The sequence below is a fragment of the Phacochoerus africanus genome, chromosome 8 (genome assembly GCF_016906955.1).
Source record: "Phacochoerus africanus isolate WHEZ1 chromosome 8, ROS_Pafr_v1, whole genome shotgun sequence".
Classification (NCBI taxonomy): Eukaryota; Metazoa; Chordata; class Mammalia; order Artiodactyla; family Suidae; genus Phacochoerus; species Phacochoerus africanus.
The window spans coordinates 82,406,146-82,432,650 of NC_062551.1; the positions used below are offsets into that span (position 1 = coordinate 82,406,146).

Here is a 26,505-nt window from a genome sequence, read left to right on the forward strand (position 1 = left end):
TCCATTTCCAGGTACTTATTTCTAGCATGGAGAAAAACTATTGATTTTTGTATATATAACATTTGTCCTGAAACGGAAGCACACATTGGTCATAAATGCACTCATTCCACAGCAAGTAGTAGGAAGATGCTAGGCCTCTAGGGCTGGTGCAGCTGCTCTGCAGTGCCAGCAGGGACACAAGCTCTGCTCCACTCTCCTCAGCACAATGACTTTTGCCCTCATGCTTGTTACTTTATGACACAAGACAGCTGCTCCAACTCCAGGTCTCACATGTGGAATCCAAGCAGGAAGAAGGAAGGGGGAAGCAGGGAGTGGCAACTCCCCTGTCAGGAAAGGAGCGTTCTCAGAATAAATCAGATTGTGTCTTACTATCCAGAACTGTAATATCTGAACACCAGTCAGTTTGGGGACGCAAATGTTGAATTGGAGATTTTGTCACAAATTCACACACACACAATAAGTCAGGGTTCTGGTTGGTAATGAAGAGAATCGATATTGGACAGGCAACTAACAGGTCTCAAGCTATTCTTGCATCCTTAGAATAGACCCTGCTGGCTCAAAGTGAATTATTATTATTTTTGTCTTTCTGCCATTTCTTGGGCCACTCCCAGGGCATATGGAGGTTCCCAGGCTAGGGGTCGAATCGGAGCTGTAGGCGCCGGCCTACACCACAGCCACAGCAACGCGGGATCCGAGCCGCGTCTGCAACCTACACCACAGCTCACGGCAACGCCAGATCCTTAACCCACTGAGCAAGGGCAGGGATCGAACCCGCAACCTCATGGTTCCTAGTTGGATTCGTTAACTACTCCCTATTCTTTTAAATATATTGCCAAATTCTGTTTCACAACGTTTTGACTTTTGGGGGAGGTGCACCCACAGCACATGGATGTTCCCAGGTTAGGGGTCGAATCAGAGCGATAGCTGCCGGCCTACACCACAGCCACAGCAACATCAGATCCGAGCTGCATCTGCAACCTACACCACAGCTCACAGCTGGATCCATAATCTGCTGAGTGAGGCCAGGGAGTGAACCTGCATCCTCCTGGGTACTAGTCAGATTGGTTTCCACTGAGCCACAATGGGAAATCCCTACATCAACTTTTAAAGGGAATAATCACCAGTGGTAATTCCATATTCATTAAACACTAAAGCTGGTATCTGTGAAATTTTCTCTGAGCTTCAGATTTTTATTAACTTGGAATGTCCTAATTTAGGTACTTAGCCTTTTTATCAACACATAGAAAAAATTATACCAATCTTTAACTCTTGACTTTTATTAAAACTATTGTGATAATGGTATTGTGGTCTTTTTAAGTTTTTATCTTTCAGATACATACTGAAATATTTATAAATGAAATTTTACATTTATTTCCTTCAAAGTAACATGAGAGTTAAGAGAGCAGATAGAAATAAAGATGAAACAAAGATTGGCCTAAGTTGATAATTACTGAAGATGAGTACTAGGTATATGGGACTCATATTACTTTACTGTCTTCTTTTGAATATATTTGGAATTTCCTGTAATAGAAAAAGGTTAAATATTTGTAGAATGGAAGCATGTTATGTGTATATCTGTCTATATATAAATGGGCAAATACAAATATTTGTTTTACAAAGTATTTACTGGGTATTCTATTCCAACAGGTATTTACTTTTTAAAAAGGAAACTGCAGGGAGTTCCCTGGTGGACCCATTGCTACTGCTGCGGCAAGAGTTGGATCCCTCGCCCAGGAACTAACGCGTGCCTCAGGCATGACCCCCAAAAAAGGGTGGGGAAGGAGAAACGGTACATGGTCACTACTCATGGCTGGAGAGTTGTTACTTCTCGAAGTTGGTCCTAAGCAGCCCGGGGTAGAGCCTGCACCCACCCTCCAAGAGCCACTGCCACCTCCCTCACCGCCATCCTTAGCTTCAGAGTCTACAACCCCAAATGGTTCCTGAGTCCCGTTCCAGATCTTTGTCAAATTCGTAACAACATTCAAAGTTAACAATGACTGCATTTACGTACGCTGCCGTCATTCTTGAACCCAAAATGCTTCAAAGATTCAACATACACATTTAAAATACATAGAAAAATAATATAATTAGAATTTATACAAAGTAGATTTTTACAAAACAAGTACACTACAAGAAATACATCTTATATCTAAGCACAAAATTGTGGAAAACATACATGGAAGTGTATGTTTAAGAAAAAACATTTATTTTTAAATGCTAAGTGGAAAGCATAGAATGAGCTCTGGCTCACTGGTATAACTGAAGAGAACATCAGTTTGCTAACAGAAACTTCCCCTCCATTTTCAAGCTTTCGAAACAGTTCCTGAAGTAATGGATTAGACAGCTGTTCCTCTTTCCAAATTCTGTTTAATTTCAGCTGTATATTTCCCATAGAATCTTTCTGCCTTCTTGTTGAACTTGGCATTCCTTTCATTAATGTAGTCAATATCTGCATCATCATTATAGGGACGTCTCCGGCTATATTTGTCTCGTTTTTCAATTCTGGGTGAAGAAAATAATTTGCAAAATTCAAAATTGTCTTCTTTTTTGATCTGAATTAAACAGGGCTAAATAGCTAAGTATGTCATCAGTACACTTAAACTAGCATCTTCAAGGGGAAAAAAACTGAAACTGCCCATCCAACAGCACAACCCTGGGCATGCACCTGAAATTCAATACACACAAACTCAGCTTCAGAATACTCCTCAAAGAGCAAGGACACACTGTTAGGAATTGGACACATGAAGTATCACTTAAAAATGATTATGACAAAATAATTAATAATAACCATAGCTAACATGGACAAAGTGCACAGTTTATACTAAATTACTCTCCTTAATGCTTGAGTGCATTAACTCATAAAATATCAATCCTTCTGCTCTGCCTAATCAGTATTAAATTGGTAACAAGAAACATGTAACAAAGGCACATTCATGAGAAAACTCATACTTCTTCAAATCAAAGAGTGGAATGATGGTTTAAGTAAAAATAAGACTGTTTTCTTAATAATTTTATAACTTTTGATTTTGACAACTCAATTCCATCAATATTTTGCATACTCATTCAAATCATATGGACTCAACATATACGAGCCGTCTGTCCCCCAAACCACTCTACTACATGCTACGTCAAAAGTTGGCAAGTACGATATCTATCTTCTCAGTTCATTCTAAGCACATTATGTCCATTTGGTTATTAAACATTTCAAATTCCGGGCTGCTGCACGGAGTACTCACTGTTTTTCCAGATCTACCACCATTCTATCAATTTCCTCTGTGGAAGGCACGTGTGTTCCGTGAAGAAGACTGTTGGATGTTGGAAAAAACTCTTCTCCACTGAAAATATGACAACATGGACTTGGAATAACACTGCGAGTGCTCCACATTTTCAAATTTCAAACTAAATTACCATTCAAGATGAGAGGTAAGATGCATACATAACTTTACTGTGAGATTCTACTTTACCTTTAAAAAAAAAAAAAAGAAGAACCTAAAGAGACAGAAGTAAGAAGTCACTTACTCCAACACCTTTGTTTTACAGATGAAAGAGCCAAGGGCCAGGGGTTAAAGGACCTGCTTCTAGGCTCAGGTTCTCTTTCCACTATAGCAGGCCAGCAAACTCCAGCATCTGTTTTTGTCAACAGTTTTACTGGGACACAGCCCACCTGTATGCCCATGTCGCCTCTATGGCTGCTTTCGCATCACAAGAGACCACGTAGCCTAGTAAGTATTTTTACTATCTGGTCCTTTACAGCACAAGCTCACCCACCCTGGCACTAAAGCATCCTGCCTCCTAAAATATCTGAGTATTAAGCTGGGTATTAAACTCTCCACGCCCAGATAGAAAGTTAATGAGGAGTTGGCTTAATTAACTGCTACAGATGAGCAATAAATGGTGTCATCAAGACGAGAAACCACTCTGAGACAGCTTGGATAACCCACGGCCAGGCACTCAAGTGTGTCTGCCTTTACGTGTGTCCATTTACATACAGGAATAAATACATCAACATCATTTCAGGACAAAGTCGGGACTTGCACTAATCCCGTCAACTTACTGCTTTTCTCTCAGTCTCTCATACGTTTCCATGTCTGGTTTGATCTGTTTGGTCAGCCGATGATACTGGCGAAGCTGGGCAGCAGCATAATCTAAAAATAAAAGGAGAATCAGAAATGATATATTTCCTTGTTTGGTCACTACTATTCAAAGAAAAAATCAAAATTATTATTAGTAATATATGCACAAGACAATAATCTACGCATAGGTTCTATCCTGAAGATGCTGATAACACAGGCTTCAATTTTACCACAACAAATACAAGGATCCAACTGAGAACAGCCTTTTTTACTTCTGCCCTATGAGATATATTTGCATTTTTCTTGGGAGTAAGCCTCTCAGAGAACATTCCATGAAGCAGCATATCCTTTCTTAAAACCAGAAAAACTTGAAGGCAATGCTTATCCACCAGCCCCATTCAATAAAGTAAAGGTCAGTTTTACCTGAAAATCCCAGATCGGGGTTTTTCCTCCTTTTCTTCCTCTCCCATCTTTCTGCATCTTCTGCACTGATCTCTAACAATTTCACTTTCTCATAGTCTTCCCCTCTTGCTGCACATTCCTAAAAAGCAGGGGGGGGGAAAAAAAAAGCCTAATGCAATTATTTGATCTATTTTAAATAAAGACTGAATAAAAATATCAAGCAGTACATTAAAAATAGCCAGGAAATTTGGAAATCTGCTCTGGTATATATGGAGTATTTCAATCTAAAAAATAATACTTTTTCAACATTTATCAGGACTCAGACCCTCTTTTAATTGTTTTATATGCACTGGCTCATTTATTTCATAATTAATCTCAAACAATTATCACAGTCCCCATTTTACAGAGGAGAAAACACTGGCACAGAGAGGTTAAATTACTCGTCCAAAGGGTCTGCGGCTGGTAAAAAGCATTTTCTTCTGTCTCAATACAACAGAACGACTGAATAAACCACTTATGAAAACAGCAGAATAGTTCCTAACCTTTTTCTTTTCTTCTTCTTGTAGTTCCCACTCCAAACGAGCTTTTTTGGCTTCCCAATTTGCAGGTAACTTAAGTCTTTTATCTTCTTCAACAACTTCCTGGTGATTTAATTTACGAGCTTCATTCTAAAACCATAAACACAAAAAGACTGTCTGCTGAAACTAGGAAATAAATCCAAACAAATCCTTCCTTCTTTGAGGAAGGTCAGGCAAGACACATTAACAAGGGGACTCCATGTTATCCTAAAATCAAGAGCGCCATCAAAGAATTTTAAGCAGGAACAGCCTAATTAGGTCTGCATTTGTATACAGTCAAGAAATGTGCTGGACTGCACTGGTTTGCTGATTCAGATGCCTGGGGGTTAAAGTCAGCTCTGTCTCCATCTACCTGTGTGGTCCCTGTAAGCAGGTTCCTTACAGTTGGACAGAACAAGGTTTCACAAAATGCAGAAGGCAAACTACAGCGGTACTTATGTAGACTTTAGACAGCAGGAAATAACATTACATCTCATGATGAGAAAAATATTCTACTTTCAATTCCCTTAATCCTAATTCAAGGAAGAAGCCTCAATCTGGGGCTAGGGGCCTTAATACCTATCTCAGTACGTAGGTATTAAACCTTTCCCAAGTCCCCCCTCCTCTTTAAATATTTTAACTTTACATTATGGCAAATGAAAGGCATTTTCCGGAGTTCCTGTCGTGGCTCAGTGGTTAACAAATCTGACTAGGAACCATGAAGTTGCGGGTTCGATCCCTGGCCTTGCTCAGTGGGTTAGGGATCCAGCGTTGCCATGAGCTGTGGTGTAGGTTGCAGACGCAGCTTGGGTCCCGGGTTGCTGGGGCTGTGGCATAGGCTGGCGGCTACAGGTCCGATTAGACCCCTAGCCTGGGAACCTCCACATGCCCTGGGAGCGGCCCAAGAAAATGGCAGAAAGACAAAAAAAAGAAAAAGAAAAAGAAAGGCATTTTCCATTTAACTTGCTGTATGAGGAGTCTATTTTAAAATAACCTTAACTGCATAAAGCAAAATGAGTATACCATCTTAAGGACAACTTAAGTTAGATGTTTCTTGGGTCACAGGTTGCTGGCAGTTAGTCCAGGAAGACATGTCTCTTAATTTCCAACCACATGTTCTTTACACACTCCCGAGTAAATATTTAAGCCTGTTTTATTCTTTATTAAATTTTTCTAGGTAAAGAGAGAGATTCTTCTCAATAACCATCACTCACTCTCTTGGCTCTGGCAATGCCCTCCAGTTGAAAAGACACATGTAGTCAAAGGGGTGTGTGTGTTGCACTCAAGGAAACAGCAAACCATGGAGAACTGTAGGCATTTCAGTGAGAGGATGTTAGGAGGAGCTATTTTCAGGGTTTGAGTTTGTATCGGGTGACTAGGAGGACAAGGTTTAAAGACGCATGGCTCTGCTCTGAATCAGGCACTGTAAGAAAGCCAGGGCATTCTATGATTGGTATCTTTAGTTTTCATATAGGAGCCAAGGTAACTGAGTGAGACTAGTTGTACTTGTCACTGGTGTTAGCAGAAGAAGGTGCTGTGTGGTCATTTCTGTGGTTGGCACAGTCTTGTTTTTGTTACACTCTGATAGAGTGATGTTGGGAGTTTTATGAAACCATGGCAAAGCTGTCAGGCCACTGAGTTGAAACAGTCAAGAAATGCTTTTTTGTTTCTTGGCTCCAACTGTAGCCAATTGTGTGCTGGACTCCTATCTCAGATATGAATTCTCTTCCATTGCATTTCTTCCCTTTGTGTACATATTTTGGTTTTGTTTCTGTCTTTTTGCCATTTCTAGGGCCGCTCCCGCGGCATATGGAGGTTTCCAGGCTAGGGGGTAGAATCGGAGAAGTAGCTGCTGGCCTATGCCACAGCCACAGAAACGCTGGATCCGAGCCATGTCTGCAACCTACACCACAGCTCAGGGCAACGCCAGATCCTTAACCCACTGAGCAAGGGCAGGGATCGAACTCACAACCTCTTGGTTCCTAAACAGATTTGTTAACCACTGAGCCACAATGGGAACTCCGCCTTTGTGTAAATATTTTGGACATTTCATTTTTCTGTTAATATCTTACTCATCTTTCAAGCAGTAGTTTAGGTGTCATCTCTTATAGGAGGCACTCGCTGGGGTCCCCCAAACTGCAACAATATCTCCTCCTCTGCACTCCCAAGGTTCTTTGTTCCTATCTCAATTTTACAATATACATTTTTTTAACAATATTTACAATATAATTTTTTAACAACAGTGTAATTTCTAGCCAGAAAATTCTCTCCTCGACTTAAGAACAGAGGCCTTATCTTACTCATCTGGTTCCCCACCAACTAGCTGAACTACTGACCCTACAGACTTTCCGAGATTTGCTGAGTACTTTTCAATGCAGCGGCAACCAACTCTTACTAACATGGACGAGTTTCTTCCATATATATTTCCCTAGATAAAATGAAGTTTATACAAATCACACAACAGGGAGGTTGTTAGTAAGATAAACGCCCAAACCAGCCCAACTAAGTTAAAACAGATGTGGGTGGGAGGAGGGCTAGAGAGAGCATGTCCCTTTCCAAGTGACTCCAATGTACTGCCAGGGTTGAGAACTACCGGAACGGAACTTTTATCCTGCCCTGCGGGCCTGTCACACGCGCTGGCGCGGCCTCCTCGTCCCTCCAGAAACGCGCACGGGCCCGGCCGGGTAAAAGGTCTCAGCTGGCCTCTCTGGCTACTCACCCGCTTCAGATGCAGTTCCCGGAATTTGCGCAGTCTCTGTTCGCGCTTCTGGGCGGCTAGCTCCTCGGGCCCCAGTGGGGGCTGCTGCTCTTCTGCGCCGTTCCCCGACACCTACAGCGAGGAGGACAGGCTAGAGTGGGGCCAGTTCGACTTCTTCCCGGAAGGCCCAAGCGATTCCCCACAAGTCCCACCAGGCCGGAAGCTCAGAGCCGACCCAGACCCCACAGTAGCTGTACTTTCCTAGCCTGAAACACAAGCATCTCCTCCACCTCTCGCCCTTGCCGTCCACCGGCGCCCTCACCAACTAAAACCCCTGGGTAAGGCCGGCGTCACTTACCTTCTCGACCAGAGTAGCAGCCGCCATTACAGCCTTTCCTTCCCCACTTCCGGCAACAACTAGGAGCACTTCCGCCAGCCTTTGGACTGCCGCGTCAGTACAGGTTAGTAACTAGCGTAAGTCCCGCCCCTTCCGGGAAGCCTCAGGCAATTGGGACGAATCTTTGCCTCTTTCAGACGTGAGAGGTTTTCTATTGGGCAAGGCCTTGCGCAGCCGCAAAAGGCCAGGGGACGGGGAGGGGCGAGTTGGAAAAGGGTGTGAAGTGTTGCGGAAAGATTGATTGGGTAGGAATGGCCTCATGGGGGCACGGTGCAAAGTCGCCTCAACTGTGTACTGTACTCTTCAACGGAAAGGGCTTTCCCTTTAGCGCTTAGCTTCCGTGTCACCTCCTCCGAAGCAGGTCTTCCCTGACGACGCTGTTTCGCGTAGGCCCTAGGGACTGTCATATGGCAGTATTTTAAGATATTTTTCTCATCTGTTCTTTTTTCTTTTCCCCCAACGTTATAAACTGCAGGAGAGCAGGGCCTGTCCCGTCCTGTTCCTTCTTCCGTGCCTAGCAGGGAGACTGAGCCAGAATTAATAAGAGTTGAAGATATTAATATAATTCGGTAAGATTCTGGAAACAGGAGGAATATATGAAAATATTTTTTCTTCACTAAAACTTAATTAGAGGTGGAAATGAAAAAGTAATCCTCCAAATGAAAAGATACCTAGATATAAGATTTGAATGATAGCCGGAAGAAAGAAATGAAATAATTTGAAATACAGAAAGTTAAATTTCCAGGGAGTTCCCGCCGTGGCGCACTAGGAACCATGAGGTTGCGGGTTCGTTCCCTGGCCTTGCTCAGTGGGTTAAGGATCCGGCATTGCCGTGAGCTGTGGTGTGGGGCGCAGATACAGCTCGGATCCTGCGTTGCTGTGGCTCTGGCGTAGGCTGGTGGCTACAGCTCCGATTAGACCCTTAGCCTGGGAACCTCCATATGCCGTAGGAGCGGCTCAAGAAAATGCAAAAAGACAGAAGAAGAAAAAAAGTTAAATTTCCATTAATAATGAAGGGATTTCTGATTGGAAGACAAAATATAAACATAATAGTACAAGGGTATCTCAAGTATAAATGTGATGTTATTCTGTCAGAATCTCAGTGGATTATTTTGTTTTTTGGAACTGGAAAATACCATGAAAAAAATCTTTAAGTTCGGAGTTCCCGTCGTGGCTCAGAGGTTAACGAACCCAACTAGTATCCATGAGGACATGGGTTCGATCCCTGGCCTCACTCAGTGGGTTAAGGATCTGGTGTTGCCGTGAGCTGTGGTATAGGCCAGCAGCTGTAACTCCGATTGGACCCCTAGCCTGGGAACCTCCAATGCCTTGGGTGTGGCCCTAAAAAAAAAACAAAACAACCAACAACAAAACAAATATTGCAGGTAGTATTAATGACCAGGGTTCTTAGACTATGTAATCAGTAGAAATTGATAAGAGGTCAGATGAGAAATCCAGGCATGACTTTTATTAGGATTTGTACTGCAGCAGGAAGGAGTGAAAACGAGAAATAGGTGCCCTTGCTTGTTCCCTGAGGGGGACAGGGAGCTGGTCCTTTATTTGGGGTGAGGGTAGGAGCTGATCCATGTGTCCCGCAGAAGGGGCTGCCTAGGTGGTTGGCCCAGCCCCTTGGTGGTGCTGTGTGCAGGGATCATGCACAGTACTCTGCTTTTGCTCCCAGCACCTCAGAAGTGGCAGTTGAGTTTTTGGTCTTTTTGTATCTTGTTCACAATTTGCCCCAGTTATTTTTAATCCTCTATAGTTTCTTTGTATGCTGTTGCTCAAAGAGACGTCCAGGTGCAAGCACTGCACCAGGAGGTCTCAGGTTTCAGTTCCCTAGCCTAGGAACCTCCATATGCTGCTAAGGCGCTAAAAAGACAAAAACAAAAACAAAAACAAAAATTGTTTCAGTTTTTTGTAAAAGAAAAAAATTGGAAACAACTCATATCTGTCAATAGAAGACTGCTTAAATACATTATGGTACATTCAGTGGAACACGGTGAAGCTGTAAAAAGGAACAAGGCAGCTCTCTGTATAATAATTTGGAAAAATGTCCAAAATATACTAAGTGAAAAATGCAAGGTACATAGCATAGTTATATAGTTATAGTATGCCACATTTAAGGGACAATGGACAGGGTTAGGGTTACTAGGAATATATTTTTGTTTGCAAGGGGCTAATATAAGTGATTTATTTGTGGGGAGTTACTATATGTGTGTGTGTTTATATATATACATATATAAAATATTTTGAACCATATTATATTTCCAACTCCAAAATTAAAAGTTAATTTTAAATTTTTTATAGAAATAGCCAGGGAATGTGCTTGAGCTCATCAGATCTCAGAAGCTAAGCAGGGTCAGGCCTGGTTAGAACTTGAATGGAAGAAATAGCCAGGGGTATTTTGGGGGGGGGGGGGGAAATGAAAAGAGATTTGTCTTACCAGGAATTAAAACCTAATAAAAGTCTTCAGACAAAAATTTTAAAATGCACAGAAAATGACACATAAATCAAGTGGAACAGAATTGAAGGTTCACAAGTGGATTTAGTGGGAAAGTGATACTTTTTTTTTTTTTGGCTTTTTGCCTTTTCTAGGGCTGCTTCCCTCGGCACATGGAGGTTCCCAAGCTAGGGATCCAATTGGAGCTGTAGCCACTGGCCTGCGCCAGAACCACAGCAACGTGGGATCCGAGGTGCATTTGCGACCTACACCACAGCTCACGGCAATGCCGGATCCTTAACCCACTGAGCAAGGCCAAGGATCGAACCTATAACCTCATGGTTCCTAATCGGATTCGTTAACCACTGAGCCACGATGGGAACTCCAGAAGTGATACCTTTTAGAATAGAATAGTGCTTGCTTGCATGATTGGCTGAAATCTGGACAAAATAAAATTGGATTTCTATCTCACAGAAGAGGGAAAACTAATATCAACAGTAAGGATGTGAAAAAACAATTGCATGTGGTTGTACCTCTCTCAAATTGGCAAAAAATAAAAAGACCGATACAAATAATAGAGAAGATTCCAGAAACCTGCACTTCTAAGCATTGCTGGTAGGAATGGGAATTTCTACCTTTAAGAAAAGTCAATCAGGAGTTCCCGTCGTGGCTCAGTGGTTAACGAATCCGACTAGGAACCATGAGGTTGCGGGTTCGATCCCTGGCCTTGCTCAGTGGGCGTTGCCATGAGCTGTGGTGTAGGTCACAGATGCGACGTTGCTGTGGTTCTGGTGTAGGCCAGCAGCTACAGCTCTGATTGGACCCCTAGCCTGGGAACCTACATGTGCCGAGGCAGCGGCCCTAGAAAAGGCAAAAAGACAAAAAAAAAGAAAGAAAAAAAAAGTCAGTAATATTTATTAAAATTGTAATTACGGAGGTCCCATCGTGGCGCAGTGGTTAATGAATCTGACTAGGAACCATGAGGTTGCAGGTTCCATCCCTGCCCTTGCTCAGTGGGTTAAGGATCTGGCATTGCCATGAGCTGTGGTGTAGGTTGCAGACACAGCTCAGGGGAAAAAAGCCAGAAATTAGGAAACTTGGGTTCTTGGCCTAACTCTTCCAGTAACTGTGACCTAAAACTTTCTGAACTTCATAGACAGTAGGGAAATGAGGATACCACCTTCATGATTTATACCATAAGTGTGACCATTTGTCCATTTTTCAGTGTTTTTTTAAATTACTATTTAAATGTAATATTACTATTTAATGTGGGAATTTTAAATTTTAATCTCTTTTTACTCTCTAGGTTCTCTTTCCATTTGTTTTTTTTTGTTTGTTTGTTTGTTTCTACAGTTTTGTGAGCTTTAGTTTTGGGTTCAGAGGGTGGGAAGGGGAGTTTACTAGGTTGGGGAAAAAAAAAAAAAATTTTTTTTTTCCTGTAGTTTCACACAGTCTGGGTTTGAATTCCGATGCATTCTGGTGGTGTCTCCTACCCTCTGTTTTTGTTTGTTTGTCTTTTGGGGGGCCCACCCACAGCATATGGAAATTCTCAGGCTAGGGTCAAATTAAAGCTGCACCTGATGGCCTACACCACAGCCACAGCAATGCTGGATCTGGATCTGAGCCACATCTTTGATCCACACCACAGCTTGCAGCAATGCCAGATCCTTAATCCACTGAACAAGGCCAGGGATCAAACCCGCATCCTCATGGATACTAGTTGGGTTCTTAACCTACTGATACACAGCAGGAACTCCTCCTATCCTGTTTTTAAAGGGAGATTAAAGGACGTGTTAAGATAGGTGTTTTGAGAGGTGTTAAAGCCATTAGTCACTGAAACTTTGTCTAAAACTCAATCTGAATTAAAAGAGGAATGAAAATGGTGACTCAGTATGTGAGTCAGTGTCATTCGCCAATACCTAAAATCCTCTCAAGTTTCTCTGTACAGTGGAACTTGTACTTTGGGAAATGCTCTTTCAGTCCAGTCCTAAGAGATTTATGTCACACAGCCAGGGAATAGTCAAATCAGTATATTTTTTTTTGCCCTACTTTTTTTGCTTTTTAGGGCTGCACCCACAGCAATATGGAAGTTCACCAGCTCGGGGTCGAAGCAGAGCTACAGCTGCCAGCCTACACCACAGCCACAGCAACACAGGATCTGAACCACGTTTGTGACCTACACCACAACCACACAGGATCTGAACCACGTTTGTGACCTACACCACAGCCCACGGCAATGTTGGATCCTTAACCCACTGAGGGAGGTCAGGGATTGAACCTGAAACCTCATGGTGTACTAGGCTGATTTGTTTCTGATGCACCGCAATGGAACTCCCCGTTTCAGGCCTTCTTACTCCCAAATTATTGCTCTTTCCATCTTGACCACACGGTTCCTTGGATGCAGTAAGAAACCTTAGAAGTATAGGTTTGGGTGTCTGTCGGATCTCCTCCCGCTACATGAAATCTCCCCAGTACACACACACACACGCAGTGTGGTGCCCTTCCTTTCAGGGTAAGATCCTTAAGTCCATTTTGGGTGGCCTACCATGTAACAAGAGAAGTAACATCTATTTGGACTTGTTTCCATACTTTTGCTGACAGACTTTATGTGTCCTGGTGGTAGAATGAAGCTCAAAAATTAAATCACCAGGAAATTATGGAGGAAGATAAAAGACCTAAATTACCTGCAAACTGGAAGCTAAAAGAGCTTGTTTGGAATGGGAATTGCAAGAAGAAAAAAAGTAAGTTTGGAATTCCCGCCATGGTGCAGCGGAAACAAATCTGACTAGGAACCATGAGGTTGCAGGTTCGATCCCTGGCCTTGCTCAGTGGGTTAAGGATCTGGTGTTGCCGTGAGCTGTGGTGTAGATCACAGACGCGGCTTGTGGCTGTGGTGTAAGCTGGCAGCTGTAGCTATTAGACCCCTAGCCTGAGAATCTCCATATGCCGCAAGTGCAGCCCTAAGAAGCAAAAAAAAAAAAAAATACAGCTGAAATTTAACAAAACTTGGAAAAAGGAACTGCTGTCTAATCTCCTTTGGGAACTGTTTTGACTGCCAAATTGTATCAGTAAATCAGGACTCTCATAATTTGTAAAGTATTCTACAAATGTCTTTGTATTTTCATACATATTATTCACTTTTAGGAAAATGTCCTGTTTTTGTTTAAAGTGTGTGCTTAATGTTTGCACTCTGTTAGGGTTAAAATTCTTAGTTACAGGAGTTCCCATCATGGCTCAGTGGTTAACAAATCCGACTAGGAACCATGAGGTTGCAGGTTCCATCCCTGGCCTCGCTCAGTGGGTTAAGGATCTGGCGTTGCCATGAGCTGTGGTGTAGGTTGCAGACTTGGCTCAGATCCCGCATTGCTGTGGCTCAGGTGTAGGCTGGCAGCTACAGCTCTGACTAGACCCCTAGCCTGGGAACCTCCATACATCCTGGGAATGGCCCTAGAAGTGGCAAAAGATAAAAAAAACAAAACAAAACTTAGATACAAACATAAGTCATCCTGCTGAAGGTTGTCATACATTTGACTTGACCTAGAATTGAACTTGGGAGCGTCAGAGGTTGGATGCTAAATTGGCACTAATTTTTCTTGTAAGCTATGGTTAGGAGTGAAAGGAAGGTAACAATGGCTACTAGAAATTCACCCTAGCCCCTCCCCCCAGAAGAATTCCCAATTAACTGGTGCTTATCTGTCCCATATTCCACCCCACGGCCCAGGTGCATTTATGGAGTAAGCATAGAGGATAGGAGACTGACACTCCAATGGCATTTTTTAATTTTTTTTATTGTATTTACATTGTTCTGTCAATTTCTGCTGTACATCCAGTGGCATTTTATAAATACCATGCTCTCCTTCAAAAAGCAGATATTCCTTGGAAGAAAGTAGGTTAAAACATTTGCTCTATTTTTTCCTTTTCCTTTTTTTTTAAGCTTTTCAGGGCCACACCCACAGCACATGGAGGTTCCCAGGCTAGGGGTCGAATCTAGAGCTACTGCAGCTGCTGGCCTACACCACAGCCACAGCAACATGGGATCTGAGCTATACATCTGCAACCCACACCACAGCTCATGGCAACGCCAGATCCTTAACCCACTGAGTGAGGCGAGGGTAGTGGTAAAAGCCACTAATTCAAACAAGCAATACTGTTAAGTGCTTGTAACAAGAAAGTTTGATTTTGTAGAGCTGAAGCAAGTGCTAGGTCAAATTTAACAGCAGCTCTATCCAATACAATGTTCTATGATAGAGATTATCTGCTCTTCCTACTAAGTGGTTACTTAAAATTCAATTCCTCAAGCCTAATCACTGCTCAAGTGGTCAGTAGCCTCATGTGGCTAGTGGCTGTCTTAATGGAAAGTGCAGGTAAAATGCTGGACAGCACAGCTTTAGTTTCCCTGAGTTAGTTATGTGTTGTTCTGCCACTAATATCATGCTCATTCTATCCTCTAACCTTGTTATTCCTGCCCACTAGGAAGTCTACTTCAAAATTTTCTAAACTTAATTAAAACTTCATGTTCTTGGTCTACTAGGATTTTTATTTTTTGCTTAGGTTTTAGTAAGACATGCTCTATTGCTAAGGCCTAGCACATAGGCACAGTAAATTCATTAAGCTCGCCTCTTATGTTTAATTCAAACACTTGATCTATTAAAGTCAAACAGCAGAGGCCATCTAAATATTTCTAATTTTTTTTTTTTCTTTTTGTCTTTTTGCCATTTCTTGGGCTGCTCCCGTGGCATATGGAGGTTTCTAGGCTAGGGGTCGAATCAGAGCTGTAGCCACCGGCCTGTACCAGAGCCACAGAGCCACAGCAACTCAGGATCCGAGCCGCGTCTGCAACCTACACCACACCTCATGGCAACACCAGATCCTTAACCCACTGAGCAAGGCCAGGGAGCGAACCCGCAAGCTCATGGTTCCTAGTCGGATTTGTTAACCACTGAGCCACGATGGGAACTCCTTAGAATAAACTCTTTAAAGCATAATGAAAAAAATGCAACTAAACCTCAGACTTTACAGCTCAATGAAACATTCCCTTTCAGCCCCTTTGAAAGCTCATTTCTTTCAAAACTAAATAAAAACCCATTATCTAAAATTTACACAATAAACAGACTAAAAGCATCAAAATGCATTTTATTAACAAAATATATATAAACACAGTTAAATTACTGTTTTAAAATTTTCTTTTCTACATAGACAATCTGTATTATATAAAACATTTACAAGTATACATATAAGAACCCCACCTGTGCATAACCTCTGGTCCATTTGTGCTATATCCTATCTGCAAGAGAAATCTAAAATGTTAATATTTACACATTAAGTATTTACATCTTGTGTCATTTATCACTGCAACAATTACCAGTGAATGGTGCACCGAAACAGAATAATGCTAGAAACACAAACTTGCAAGAAAGTGCGCATTAGGCAACTTTAACCACTGGTTTGCCTTTTTTTAGACAGGTATCCAAAGTCCATATGGACTCTTCTTCTTATCTATCTTTGGAGTTCCTGAAGAGGTCTCTTCAGCAGTAGCTTTAGCTGATTTCTGAAGCACTGGCTTTGCTACAGAATTCTGTAAAAGAACAAATTCTTAAGTTAGCTTCCCAAACACATACTTAAAACACTTGCTTTTTACATAATACATTAAATAAGTCCATTTAAGATTAGAACTTAATTCTGAGTGGTCAATGTTTAGATATACTTACATCAGAGCTAAAAGCTATGCTTTTTTGCTGGGAAGACTTTCCACTGGGATTTTTAGTTCCATTTTCTGTCAACTTTTCTGACAGCTAGAGAGATAAGAAAAAGTGAATTAAAAAAAAAAATTCCCTTGGGTTTATAGAACTGTATAAAAAACAGCCCAAATATATTATAAACTTGATTGTAGAAACACAAATCAACTTTGATTTAACCAAATAATTTATAGCCTAAAATAAACAACATAATACTCTTTTGAGTTTTCCCCATAGCAAAATAAATTCAATGATAGGCTTAAAACACTCTTCCCCATAAAGCGGTATTATATCCCTCAAAACAAACTCAAACAACTTTGAACATAAAGTTATACCAGAAAATACCTAGTTTCAAGATCTGGGGCATGTGTCAGTCCAGTTGGGAATCTAATGGTCTGAAAAAGCAACTCAACTAAGATATTATTTGTCCATCACCAGTATTTTATGCAAACCCACATCTGGGTCTGATTGACAAAGATAACCCATCTTTCCTGTTAACTGAGTCTGTCAATTCCTAACTACCTTAAACCTTTAAATGAATTTTGTGCTGCACATTTCTGGAGAATTATAATAAACTTATCTGCAAGTGAAGCAGGCCTCTTCTTCTGTAATCTCTCAAAACATCTGGAATATATTGCATATATTATGAAAGGGACACCTATATCAGATGCCCCACCATTACAAAGTATACTTTCATTTAGTTTAAAAATTGTCTTTAGTATCTTATCCAAATAGTACCTGTCCCCACTTCTAGCATGCACATTGATCTACCAAAAAACTAAACTTTCAGTGTGTCGACATAAACTTCAAATTAGTTAAACCTCTGATGCTTTTGCCCATGTATCAATTACCAACAGATTTTCTTCATCAATGTCTGGAGACCACATTCATGATTTCTATAAGACAGAAATAAAGCAAATAAACTATACTGTATGTTGAGTACAGAATCTGTGGGAACTTAATGCTGCAAATGAAAGCTATAGATAAATACTCTGTAAAAGCTAGCTAGAAAAACTTGATAACTATATAAAATCATCAAAGTACCAGCTATAATTACACAAGTAATGCTATGTCAACTAAGAAGAAAGTTTATGTCTCCCATTTTCATGGGGGAGACTTTGTCTAGTATTGTCAGACCTGTTATTTTAACAAATTATATTTAGCTAGCTTTTCCAAGGAGCAGTCTAGGGCAAATAGTAATAATAAAAAAGCTAATCAGCTCTTTCTGGCAGTAATTTTCTGAAGATTTTATTCGGATGAACCTAAACTACTTACCTCAGTCTTTGCACCGTTCAGGACAGCTGTTCCAGAGTTTGTTTCTTTAAATACAGAAACAGTTCTGAGACTAGCTGGCAAGTCGAAGTTGGTTGTTCCTAAAGCTTTCGCTGCATTGGCTTTTGCTATTTCTAACAGCTCCATCCGATCTGCAAAATAAACACAAAATGTTCATTAATCCTGTATTATTACCCAAGAAGGCTCAGAATCACAAAATATGTGATTTTTTAAAAACTGGTAATATAAAGACGTTTAATGCATCTCCATGTGTAAGATACATCTCTGTTCGTGGAAATAAAGCTCCCTTCCTATTTTATGGAGAAAAATAAATATGCCCGAACAACTAACAATTAACAGCCCGGGGTGGGTAAATAATTGAGTCACTAAGAGTTTGAAGGCTCCACCAAGAACTGCCCTTCACTCTGAGCCAGTTAACACAGTTGACAATCCCATGGGGAAAGAATGCCGTCCATTTTAAACTGGGCGTCAACTATAACGTAGCGAATAACCTGCTAAAGCCTCCCTCGACGACTCACCTTTTTCACTCAAACGAAAGGGGGTTGGGCTCCGAGACCTGGTCCGGGATCGGCTTCTCCAGCTTCTGCGGTGCTCGGTGCGGCCGAAGCCATAGTAGCGGCGGCCCCGTGCGATGGTGTAGGCCCTCGGGTAATACGAGCGGCCGCGGGAGCGGCTGCGGGAGCGGCTGCGGGAGCGGCTGCGGGAGCGGCTGCGGGAGCGGTCGGGCCTCCTGGAGGATCCGTAGCGCCTCTCTCGGAACCGGCGGCTGCGGGACCGCGAGTGGCTGCGCGAGTAGGACCTCGAGTAGCGCCGGTATCTCCTCTGGTGGCGCCTTCGAGAGCGCGACCCCGACCGGCTCCTTCGCCGGGATGGGCTCCGGCTGCGGTTCCGGGACCACATCCGGCTCGAGACGCTGGACCGGGACGGAGAGCGGCTCCCGGACGCCGAGGACGGGCGGCTGGACCCGCCCGACCGCGACGACGAAGGGGAGGCCTTGTGAGGCGAGCCTGGCCACAGATCGTTCACGTAGTTGGACATCTCGGTCGGTGGCTTCGGAGTTATTTTGTCTTCGAGAACCCCTTCCCGAAAACTCACTTCCTAAAAACAAACGAGTGGGGGAAAACCACAAAATAAGTGAGGTCCCGGAAGTGAGCCGCGCCGCCCGCCAGAGGCCTTCCCGCCACCGTCCCTGCCCGGCGGGGCCCGAACTGGCCGCGCGGTGCACGCCTTGAGGTACCTGCGGGACCCACCCGGTCACCGGAAAACCCACCAAAAGCCGTCGACGCCTCACTCGAGGAGAGAAAGACCCAACAGACGCCTTTCTGCCGAAACCAAGCACCAAGAGAGGCTTTTTTGCAGCTGCTCTCGGAAACGCGGAGCCTCAAACTCTACCTCCGACGTCCCGAGAAGAACTGAGCGGTGCGCTTGCTAACGCGTCGAAAATACCAGTAGCTGGCGCCTGGCGCATGCGCAAAGATGTTGGCGCGGTGGGCGTGGCCGCACTCTGTCCAACTGCCGCTCTCCTCTCTCTCTTAGCCCCATCCTCCGCCTTGCCCACAGGCCTCCGAGATGCACAATTGCACAGATTGGGTTGCGATGGGTGTATCCTGTGGCTGATTGGTTTTTCTCCACCGGACCTGGTTGGGGGTGAGGACCCTCCTTACAGTGGACACCGGACCTTGAGACTGTCTGCCCCGAAGATCCTGAATAGGTCATTGCCTCTACTTCTGGGGAGCTGCGGGCTGGGGCTGTGCCTCCTTGGACCCTTCCTGATGACTTCCTCCGGAGGGGTGTGCAGCCCGCTGCGGGGGTGGAAGAGAGTGACCGGGTCCGATCTCGCCCGGCAGCGGGACAGCGCCTTCTCCGCAAAGTCACAGATTGTCTGTCAGTGCATTATCTTAGAAAACTTTTTTTTCACTCCCCAGTTTTGGCTAGAAAAAGTAAGAAAGGTGCAGGAAGAATGCAAGGACACACATAGTTGACCTTTAATCTAGGGATTGAGAATGACATTTTTTTTTTTTTCTTTTTTAGAGGTTCCCAGGCTATGGGACCAATCGGAGCTACAGCTGCTGGCCTACCCCGCAGCCATAGCAACATCAGATCCAAGCTAGGTCTGCAACCTACACCACAGCTCAAGGCAACATCGGATCCTTACCCCACTGAGCGAGGCTAGGGATCTAGCCTGCAACCTCATGGTTCCTAGTGGGTTCATTTCCACTGCGCTATTATGGCAACTGCCAGAATGACTTCTGAGGTGTCTATTCCAAGGACTGTGCTTGGTGTCAGGAATTAAACAATGGTGACTATTTTATTTCCAGAGATTTATAAAGTAGACTACATTCCAAACAAACTTATGGTTGGTAATAAATTATGACAATTGCCTTGAAATATGTTTTCACTGGATGAACTAACCACTTCACCACTTCCGTATGGAGAGTTAGTTTTTCTCTGAGCTTCTTTGCTAGTCAAGAATGGTATTTTTTACAGAAGCCACTTTCTTTGGCAGAGATAACAAAATCACTTATCCTGGATTATACAAAGTGGGCCCAATCTAATCACAGGAGAGATTCAAAGCATGAGAAGGATTCCACACCTTATTTTGTTGTACAGAAATTAACACAACGTTGTAAATCAACTATATGTCAATGAAAAAAAGTATTTTATGACTGCACCTGCAGCATATGGAAGTTCCCCAGCCATGACTGAATCTGAGCCACAGGTATGACCTATGCCACAGCTGTGGCAAAAAACAGATCTTTTAACCCACTGCACTGGGCAGGGGATCAAACCTGAACCTCAATAGTGACCCAATCCACTACAGTCAGATTGTTAACCCACCGCACCCTAATGGAACGCCAATACATTTTTAAAAACTAAAAAAAAAAGTCGGAGTTCCCCGTTGTGGCTCAGTGGTTAACAAATCCGACTAGGAACCATGAGGTTGCAGGGTCGATCCCTGGCCTTGCTCAGTGGGGTAAGGATCCGGTGTTGCCGTGAGCTGTGGTGTAGCTCAAAGTCAAGGCTCGGATCCCGAGTTGTTGTGGCTGTGGTGTAGGCTGGCAGCAACAGCTTGGAATTGGACCCCTAGCCTGGGAACCTCCATATGCTGTGGGTGGGGCCCTAGGAAAGACCAAAAAAAAAAAAAAAGTGACATTTATGGGCCCAGTCTAATCACAGGAGAACGTCAAAGCATGTGAAGGATTCCACACCTTATTGCTGCTTCTGAAATGTTACCTCGAGTATCTACAAGGACACTAGAGAGGACTCTAGAATCTAAGGATAGCTACCAGCTGACAGCACCAGGGAAAGAGATCTCAATCCTACAACTGCACAAAACTGAATTCCACCAACATCTGGATGAGCAAGGTATTGGGGATTCTCCCATAGGCCTCCAAAAAGAACACAGCCCTGCTGACACCGTGACTTTAGCCCAGTGAGACATCTCATTTATAGAACTGTAAGATAATAAATTAGGGTTGATTTAAGCCTAAGTTTGTGGCAACTTGTTACTGAAGCAATAGAAAACTAATACATTCACTAAAATGTATAGCTTTCCCCACCTCACCACCCCACACCCAGGGCAAGCAGAAGTTTCCAGGCCAAGGATGGAACCTGTGCCACAGCAGTAACCAGAGCCACAGCAATGACAATGTCAGATCCTTAACCCACTGAGCCACCAGGGAACTCCTAGAATTTATAGCTTTTTTTCAAACACATCTTAACTTGTCTTGTTAGGTATATTCTGAAATATTTTGATGGTATTTATAGATTGTGAATAGGATCCTTTTTGTTAAACGTTCACTTCATGTGGTTTTTTAATATTATTCAATGAATTTGTTACATTTATAGTTGTTAATGCATTAACTATGTTATTCTATAAACAGCTCCATTACGTTCTAAGGATACCCCCTTTGATATTACAGAGAAGATAATCTTGTCATTACCTATGCCTGTCCCTGCCCACTAATCTTGTTAATCCCATCAATAATACTCTCCTCACCTTCCTTAATAAAAAGATATGGGCTGGAGCCTAGGTGCCTTTGTTCTGGGAACAGAGTGCCTCCTGGTCCCCCACTTTCTAAATGTAAGAGTCTTGTGTGTTCTGTTATACCACGCCGTCCCTCTTCCAGGATTCCCCGTTTCCCTGCAGCGCCAGACACGGCACCCCAGAAAGGTTTTGAAAGCTATACAACATGTAGCTGAGTTTTTATATCCAATAGGAAAGATATTTTTTTGTTTGATAGGTAAATTCAACTCACTGACATTTATTGGAATAACTGCAATATTGATCCTATCTCTTCCATTGATGCCTATTTTTTATTTTGCTTTGCTTTTTTTCACTTTTTCCCATTATGCTGCCAGTCTGATCAAGTACTTCTTTCTTCCTCCCTCCCACCCATTCATTTAGAGGTTCTTCAATGTTCCTCCTCTCCTTCTCTTCTCCCACAAATATTTATAGGATGTTTATTTTATTATATGCTGTGGGATAGGTTAAGAAATGATTTAGTAGTTTTTTTCCCTACCAAAATTAAAATTTCTAATTAATTTTAATGACAGCTAATTTTGTAACAAATGAGGAAATCCAAAGATATATAAAAAACTAATAATCCATTCCCTGGAAGCATGGAATCCTCTAAAAGACGCCTCCATTCTTCTTCCCCATAATTTAGAAGTAAGCAACGTTAACATTTTCAAACTCTTTCAAACATAAAAAATATGGTACTTTGTTTTGTTGTTGTTGTTGTTGTTTGTCTTTTTAGGGCCGCACTGGAGGCATATGGAGGTTCCCAGGGTAGGGGTCTAATCGGAGCTGTAGCTGCCAGCCTACGCCTGAGCATATGCCAGGGCCACAGCAACACCAGACTCACAGCAACCCCAGATCCAAGCGGCATCTGCAAACTACACCACAGCTCACGGCAACACCAGATCCTTAACCCACTGAGTGAGGCCAGGGATCAAACTTGCATCCTCATGGATACTAGTTGGGTTTGTTTCCTCTGTGCCACAAGGGGAACTCCTGTTTAATGTTTTTTGAAGTGTCATTAAAATTTTCATAGAAATCAAGAAGATGGTTTGAAACTCCATTTCTCAAATCCAAGTACCTAAGAGCTAGGGGGAACACTTTTTTATTGCCATGATTCAACACATCACTTGATAACACCATAGAAAGCATGATTGTTAGCAAGGTCTGACAGGATCAGCTCTACACCGTAAGGAACCTACACATCTGTAATCAAGATCTCCCCTTTTGTTCGCACACAGGACATTTTAGTTGCAACCTCTGAATCTGGAAATATAACTTTACTCAGTTTCACTAAGCAATCAAGGGAGCAATAGGACAAGGCATGTTCATCCTTTCATGGTATGCCCAAGCTAATTCTGCAGCTGCTATTTTTGACTGAGCGCTGGTGTCCTTCACGGCAACGAAAACACTGTATCGATTCAAAAGTGCCTGCTTGTCTCATTCCAGACTTGTGGGATTCAGTCTCCATACCTGTTTTCACATCCCCTTCTCCACCATGGCCAACCCCAAATTCTTTTCCTGCATATTGTACAGTATGCTGGATTATTTACATCCCTAATCCAGTGTCCTTCTATCTGTCATTAAAATAACAGAGCCAGAGTTCCCGTCATGGCTCAGTGGTTAACCAACCCAACTAGTATTCATGATGACACAGGTTCGGATCCCGAGTTGCTGTGGCTGTAGCGTAGGCCAGTGGCTACAGCTCCAATTGGACCCCTAGCCTGGGAACCTCCATAGGCCTCGAGTGTGGCCCTAAAAAGAGAGAAAGAGAGAGAGAGAGAGAGAAAGAGAGAGAGAGAGAGAGAGAGAAAGAGAGAGAGAGAGAGAGAGAGAAAGAGAAAGAAGAAAGAAAGAAAGACAGACAGACAGACAGACCAGGGCCATTTAGTCTTCTTTTTGGTTCTGTCAGGCTGGCATTGGTATTGAACTCATTCTCATTTTCATTATCTGAACTCTTAGAAACCATGGTCTCAATATTCACAAAGTTAAAAATTACGTGAGCGGAGTTCCCATCGTGGCGCAGTGGTTAACGAATCCGACTAGGAACCATGAGGTTGCGGGTTCGATCCCTGGACTTGCTCAGTGGGTTAACGATCCGGCGTTGCTGTGAGCTGTGGTGTAGGTTGCAGACGCAGCTCGGATCCCGCGTTGCTGTGGCTGTGGTGTAGGCCGGCGCCTACAGCTCCGATTCGACCCCTAACCTGGGAACCTCCATATGCCGCAGGAGCGGCCCAAAGAAATAGCAGAAAGACAAAAAAATAAATAAATAAATAAATAAATAAATAAAAATTACGTGAGCACTATCTCCATGCAAAGCACAAAAGTTAACTGGCCTGTTAACGCTCCTGTCTGGAATTTAAGCTGCTCTGAGAGAATGCCATGTTATGTAGATATACTATGTGAACCACACAAATCCAGATTGCCGGTATCAGTGGTTAACAGAAGGCAGACAATCACCATATTCATAAAAAAGGGTGTTGTCTTCAGCCTCTCTTGGGAGGGCCACAATATAGGTTTTGTACCCTTGCGCTCCCCTCAAATATTTGCACTCACTGCTGAAAACCAGGGCATTTTCACCCAGGACGGATGTCTTAGAAAATGGGACTTTCGGGAACAGTCCCAATCTGCTCCAGTTGGTTCCCCAAAACAAAGTTCGTTACTGTTCCACTTTCATGAGTGAGAGCCTGTCTACTGTTTTCAGATCTGTTATTTTGACTTTGGCAAATTACATTCAGCTAGGTTTTCTGAGGAGTGTAACCTAAGGAAATCAAACAAAAATGGTTCACCAGATCTTTCTAAGAGTAGTTTTTCTTAAAGTTTTGTTTGGATAAATCTGGTTTACTTCGAGCTTTGCAGTATTTGGTACAGCTGTTCCACTGTCTCTTTCTTTAACTCCAGTAACAGTTCTGAGACTAGCTAGCAGGTCAAGGTTGGCTATTCCTAAGGATTTAGCTGTGCAGGCTTTTGCTATTGCTAATAGCTCCATTTCATCTACAAAGGAAAAAACCAAACACTCATTAATTCCATAGCATACCCCCAAAAGGCTAAGAATGACAAATTAAGGATGGACTTTATTATATAATCAAGATTAAGATGCTCACTTACAAAATATCTGACAGTCTTATGCTAGTAAATTTAAAAAAAGAGTGGAGACAGAAAACGCTAAGAGGAAGGAAGATTAATGCATTCCTCTCACAGTCATTAGTTAACTTATTAAAAGCTGAAGGCAAGATTAATTAAAGCTGTTCAGAGCTGGTAAACTATTGTGTCATTAAATAGACATTTAAGGAGTTCCCATCCTGTGGCTCAGTGGTTAACGAATCTGACTAGGAACCATGAGGTTGCGGGTTTGATCCCTGGCCTTGCTCAGTGGGTTAAGGATCTGGCGTTGCCGTGAGCTGTGGTGTAGGTTGCAGACGTGGCTTGGATCCCGCGTTGCTGTGGCTGTGGTGTAGGCCGGCGGCTACAGCTCCGATTAGACCCCTAGCCTGGGAACCTCCATGTGCCGAGAGAGCGGCCCAAGAAATGGCAAAAAGACAAAAAAAAAGAAAGACATTTAAAAGGTTCCATTAAGAACTGCCTTCACTAGATTCCTCCACTGAACCATTTAAAGTCACCATTACTCTTTAATCCCAAGGAGTAAGAATGATGTCCCTTTGAAAATAGGCTATGGATTGTTATTGCATAGTTTTGTCTACTAATCACCTAATGCCCATCCCTCACCCAAAGCTGGAGATTTCATACATCAGAAGTCAAAGAAATTAAACGACACAAAAACCTTGGTTTCCTCGCCTACTCATACATATAGCCCTACATGTAAAAGAGGTGAACCTGTGCGCCTCTCTTAGCGACAAAAAAACCTTTCTAACCTCTTTTACTTACGTGAAACCGGGTTCTGCTCCGCGACCTCTTCCTGGATCTCTCCCTCCAGGTGCTCTGTTCTTTCGGATACACCACAGGGTAAAAGACCTAGTGCTATCGCCTGCTCGTGATCAAAGAGGCCCTTCTGTAATACGACCTTTCCTGAGAAAGGTACCTCCAGCAGAATAGCGAGCGGCGCCTGTAGTTTCTCTTCTGGCGCCTTCAGAAACGAGACTGTGACCTGCCTCTTCTCCGGGGCGGGCTGACTCTTGAACCACCATCGACTCCACCGAGACGCTAGAATGCGACCGAGAGCTTCTTGGAAGGGACGATCCCAGCCACAAGTCATTCTCTTAGCTGACACCATTGCCTCCGGCTGTGAAAAGGGTCACTTCCTCAGACCCAGATTATCTCCTAAACTTTGGTTCTCAAGCCGGTCGCTTTTCCCCAGGGGCGAGCGTTTGGCAGTCTGGAGACATTTTTGGTTGTTATAAGTGGAGGAAAGCGGGTGATGCAGATTAATCATCCTACAGCAGCATGGGACAGAGCCCCCCCCCCCCCCGAATTGTCTGGTCCCAAATGTCAGTAATGCCTAGGCTCAGAAACCCTACCTTCAAGCAAACTGAAAAAAAAACGTCAACTCCCAGAAGTGGGTCACCGCGCCGGGACACACCTGGGTCTCTCAAGTAGCAGGCTAGCAGAACTCGGCGTTCCCCGCCTTCGGGGAACCACCCCGCCCCTTATAGATGCGAAGTTTCGGCGAGGGCGGGGGCGGCTCTGAGAAAAGTTTTAAACAAGACTTAAAAACCGGATTAGAGCTGTTGGGCCAAATCTACCTTTTGCACCGCACCTAAGATAACTACGGAACGGGGCTCCAGCACTAGAAGAATAATCACCTCTCTGAAGACTGGATATAAAGCCCAAGCAAACGCCTTCTTTTGAAAGCAAAGAGCAATTTCTCACACCCACCCTTGAAAGCTGCACGCAACTACCCTGTGGACAAAGCGCAGCGGATAGGCCCTACA

At 43.2% G+C, this 26,505-nt stretch overlaps 2 protein-coding genes across 8 annotated transcripts; both read right to left on the reverse strand.

Annotated features, from left to right (window-relative positions):
• Positions 1-1,261: 1,261 nt before the first annotated feature.
• Positions 1,262-8,174, reverse strand: SYF2 (SYF2 pre-mRNA splicing factor). Its single transcript, XM_047792618.1, has 7 exons — positions 8,089-8,174; positions 7,752-7,862; positions 5,018-5,143; positions 4,497-4,614; positions 4,055-4,145; positions 3,237-3,335; positions 1,262-2,502 (listed from the first exon to the last, which is right to left on the reverse strand). The coding sequence occupies exons 1-7, from the start codon at positions 8,113-8,115 to the stop codon at positions 2,337-2,339; spliced, it is 738 nt and encodes a 245-aa protein (XP_047648574.1). The 5' UTR covers positions 8,116-8,174; the 3' UTR covers positions 1,262-2,336.
• A 7,506-nt stretch (positions 8,175-15,680) lies between these two features.
• RSRP1 (arginine and serine rich protein 1) lies at positions 15,681-26,501 on the reverse strand. Of its 7 annotated transcripts, none has more exons than XM_047792623.1 (5): positions 25,502-25,566; positions 18,114-18,693; positions 17,578-17,726; positions 16,276-16,359; positions 15,681-16,142 (listed from the first exon to the last, which is right to left on the reverse strand). In XM_047792623.1, the coding sequence occupies exons 2-5, from the start codon at positions 18,631-18,633 to the stop codon at positions 16,023-16,025; spliced, it is 873 nt and encodes a 290-aa protein (XP_047648579.1). In that variant the 5' UTR covers positions 18,634-18,693; positions 25,502-25,566; the 3' UTR covers positions 15,681-16,022. The 7 variants fall into 7 exon arrangements, with proteins under 7 accessions (XP_047648579.1, XP_047648578.1, XP_047648582.1 ...); XM_047792622.1 differs by lacking the exon at positions 25,502-25,566 and adding an exon at positions 18,866-18,995; XM_047792626.1 differs by lacking the exons at positions 15,681-16,142; positions 25,502-25,566 and adding exons at positions 17,154-17,198; positions 18,866-18,995.
• Positions 26,502-26,505: the final 4 nt, after the last annotated feature.

Coding starts and splice junctions, on each gene's coding strand:
- RSRP1 (XM_047792619.1), bottom strand. CDS start 25,847: ATGGTGTCAGCTAAGAGAATGACTTGTGGCTGGGATCGTCCCTTCCAA. Junction 18,694..25,501: donor GGAGCAGAACCCGGTTTCAC/GTAAGTAAAAGA, acceptor GTTTGTTTTTAG/GAAGTGAGTTTTCGGGAAGG.
- SYF2 (XM_047792618.1), bottom strand. CDS start 8,115: ATGGCGGCTGCTACTCTGGTCGAGAAG. Junction 7,863..8,088: donor CTGCTACTCTGGTCGAGAAG/GTAAGTGACGCC, acceptor TCCTCGCTGTAG/GTGTCGGGGAACGGCGCAGA. Junction 3,336..4,054: donor GAGAGACTGAGAGAAAAGCA/GTAAGTTGACGG, acceptor TCATATTTTCAG/TGGAGAAGAGTTTTTTCCAA.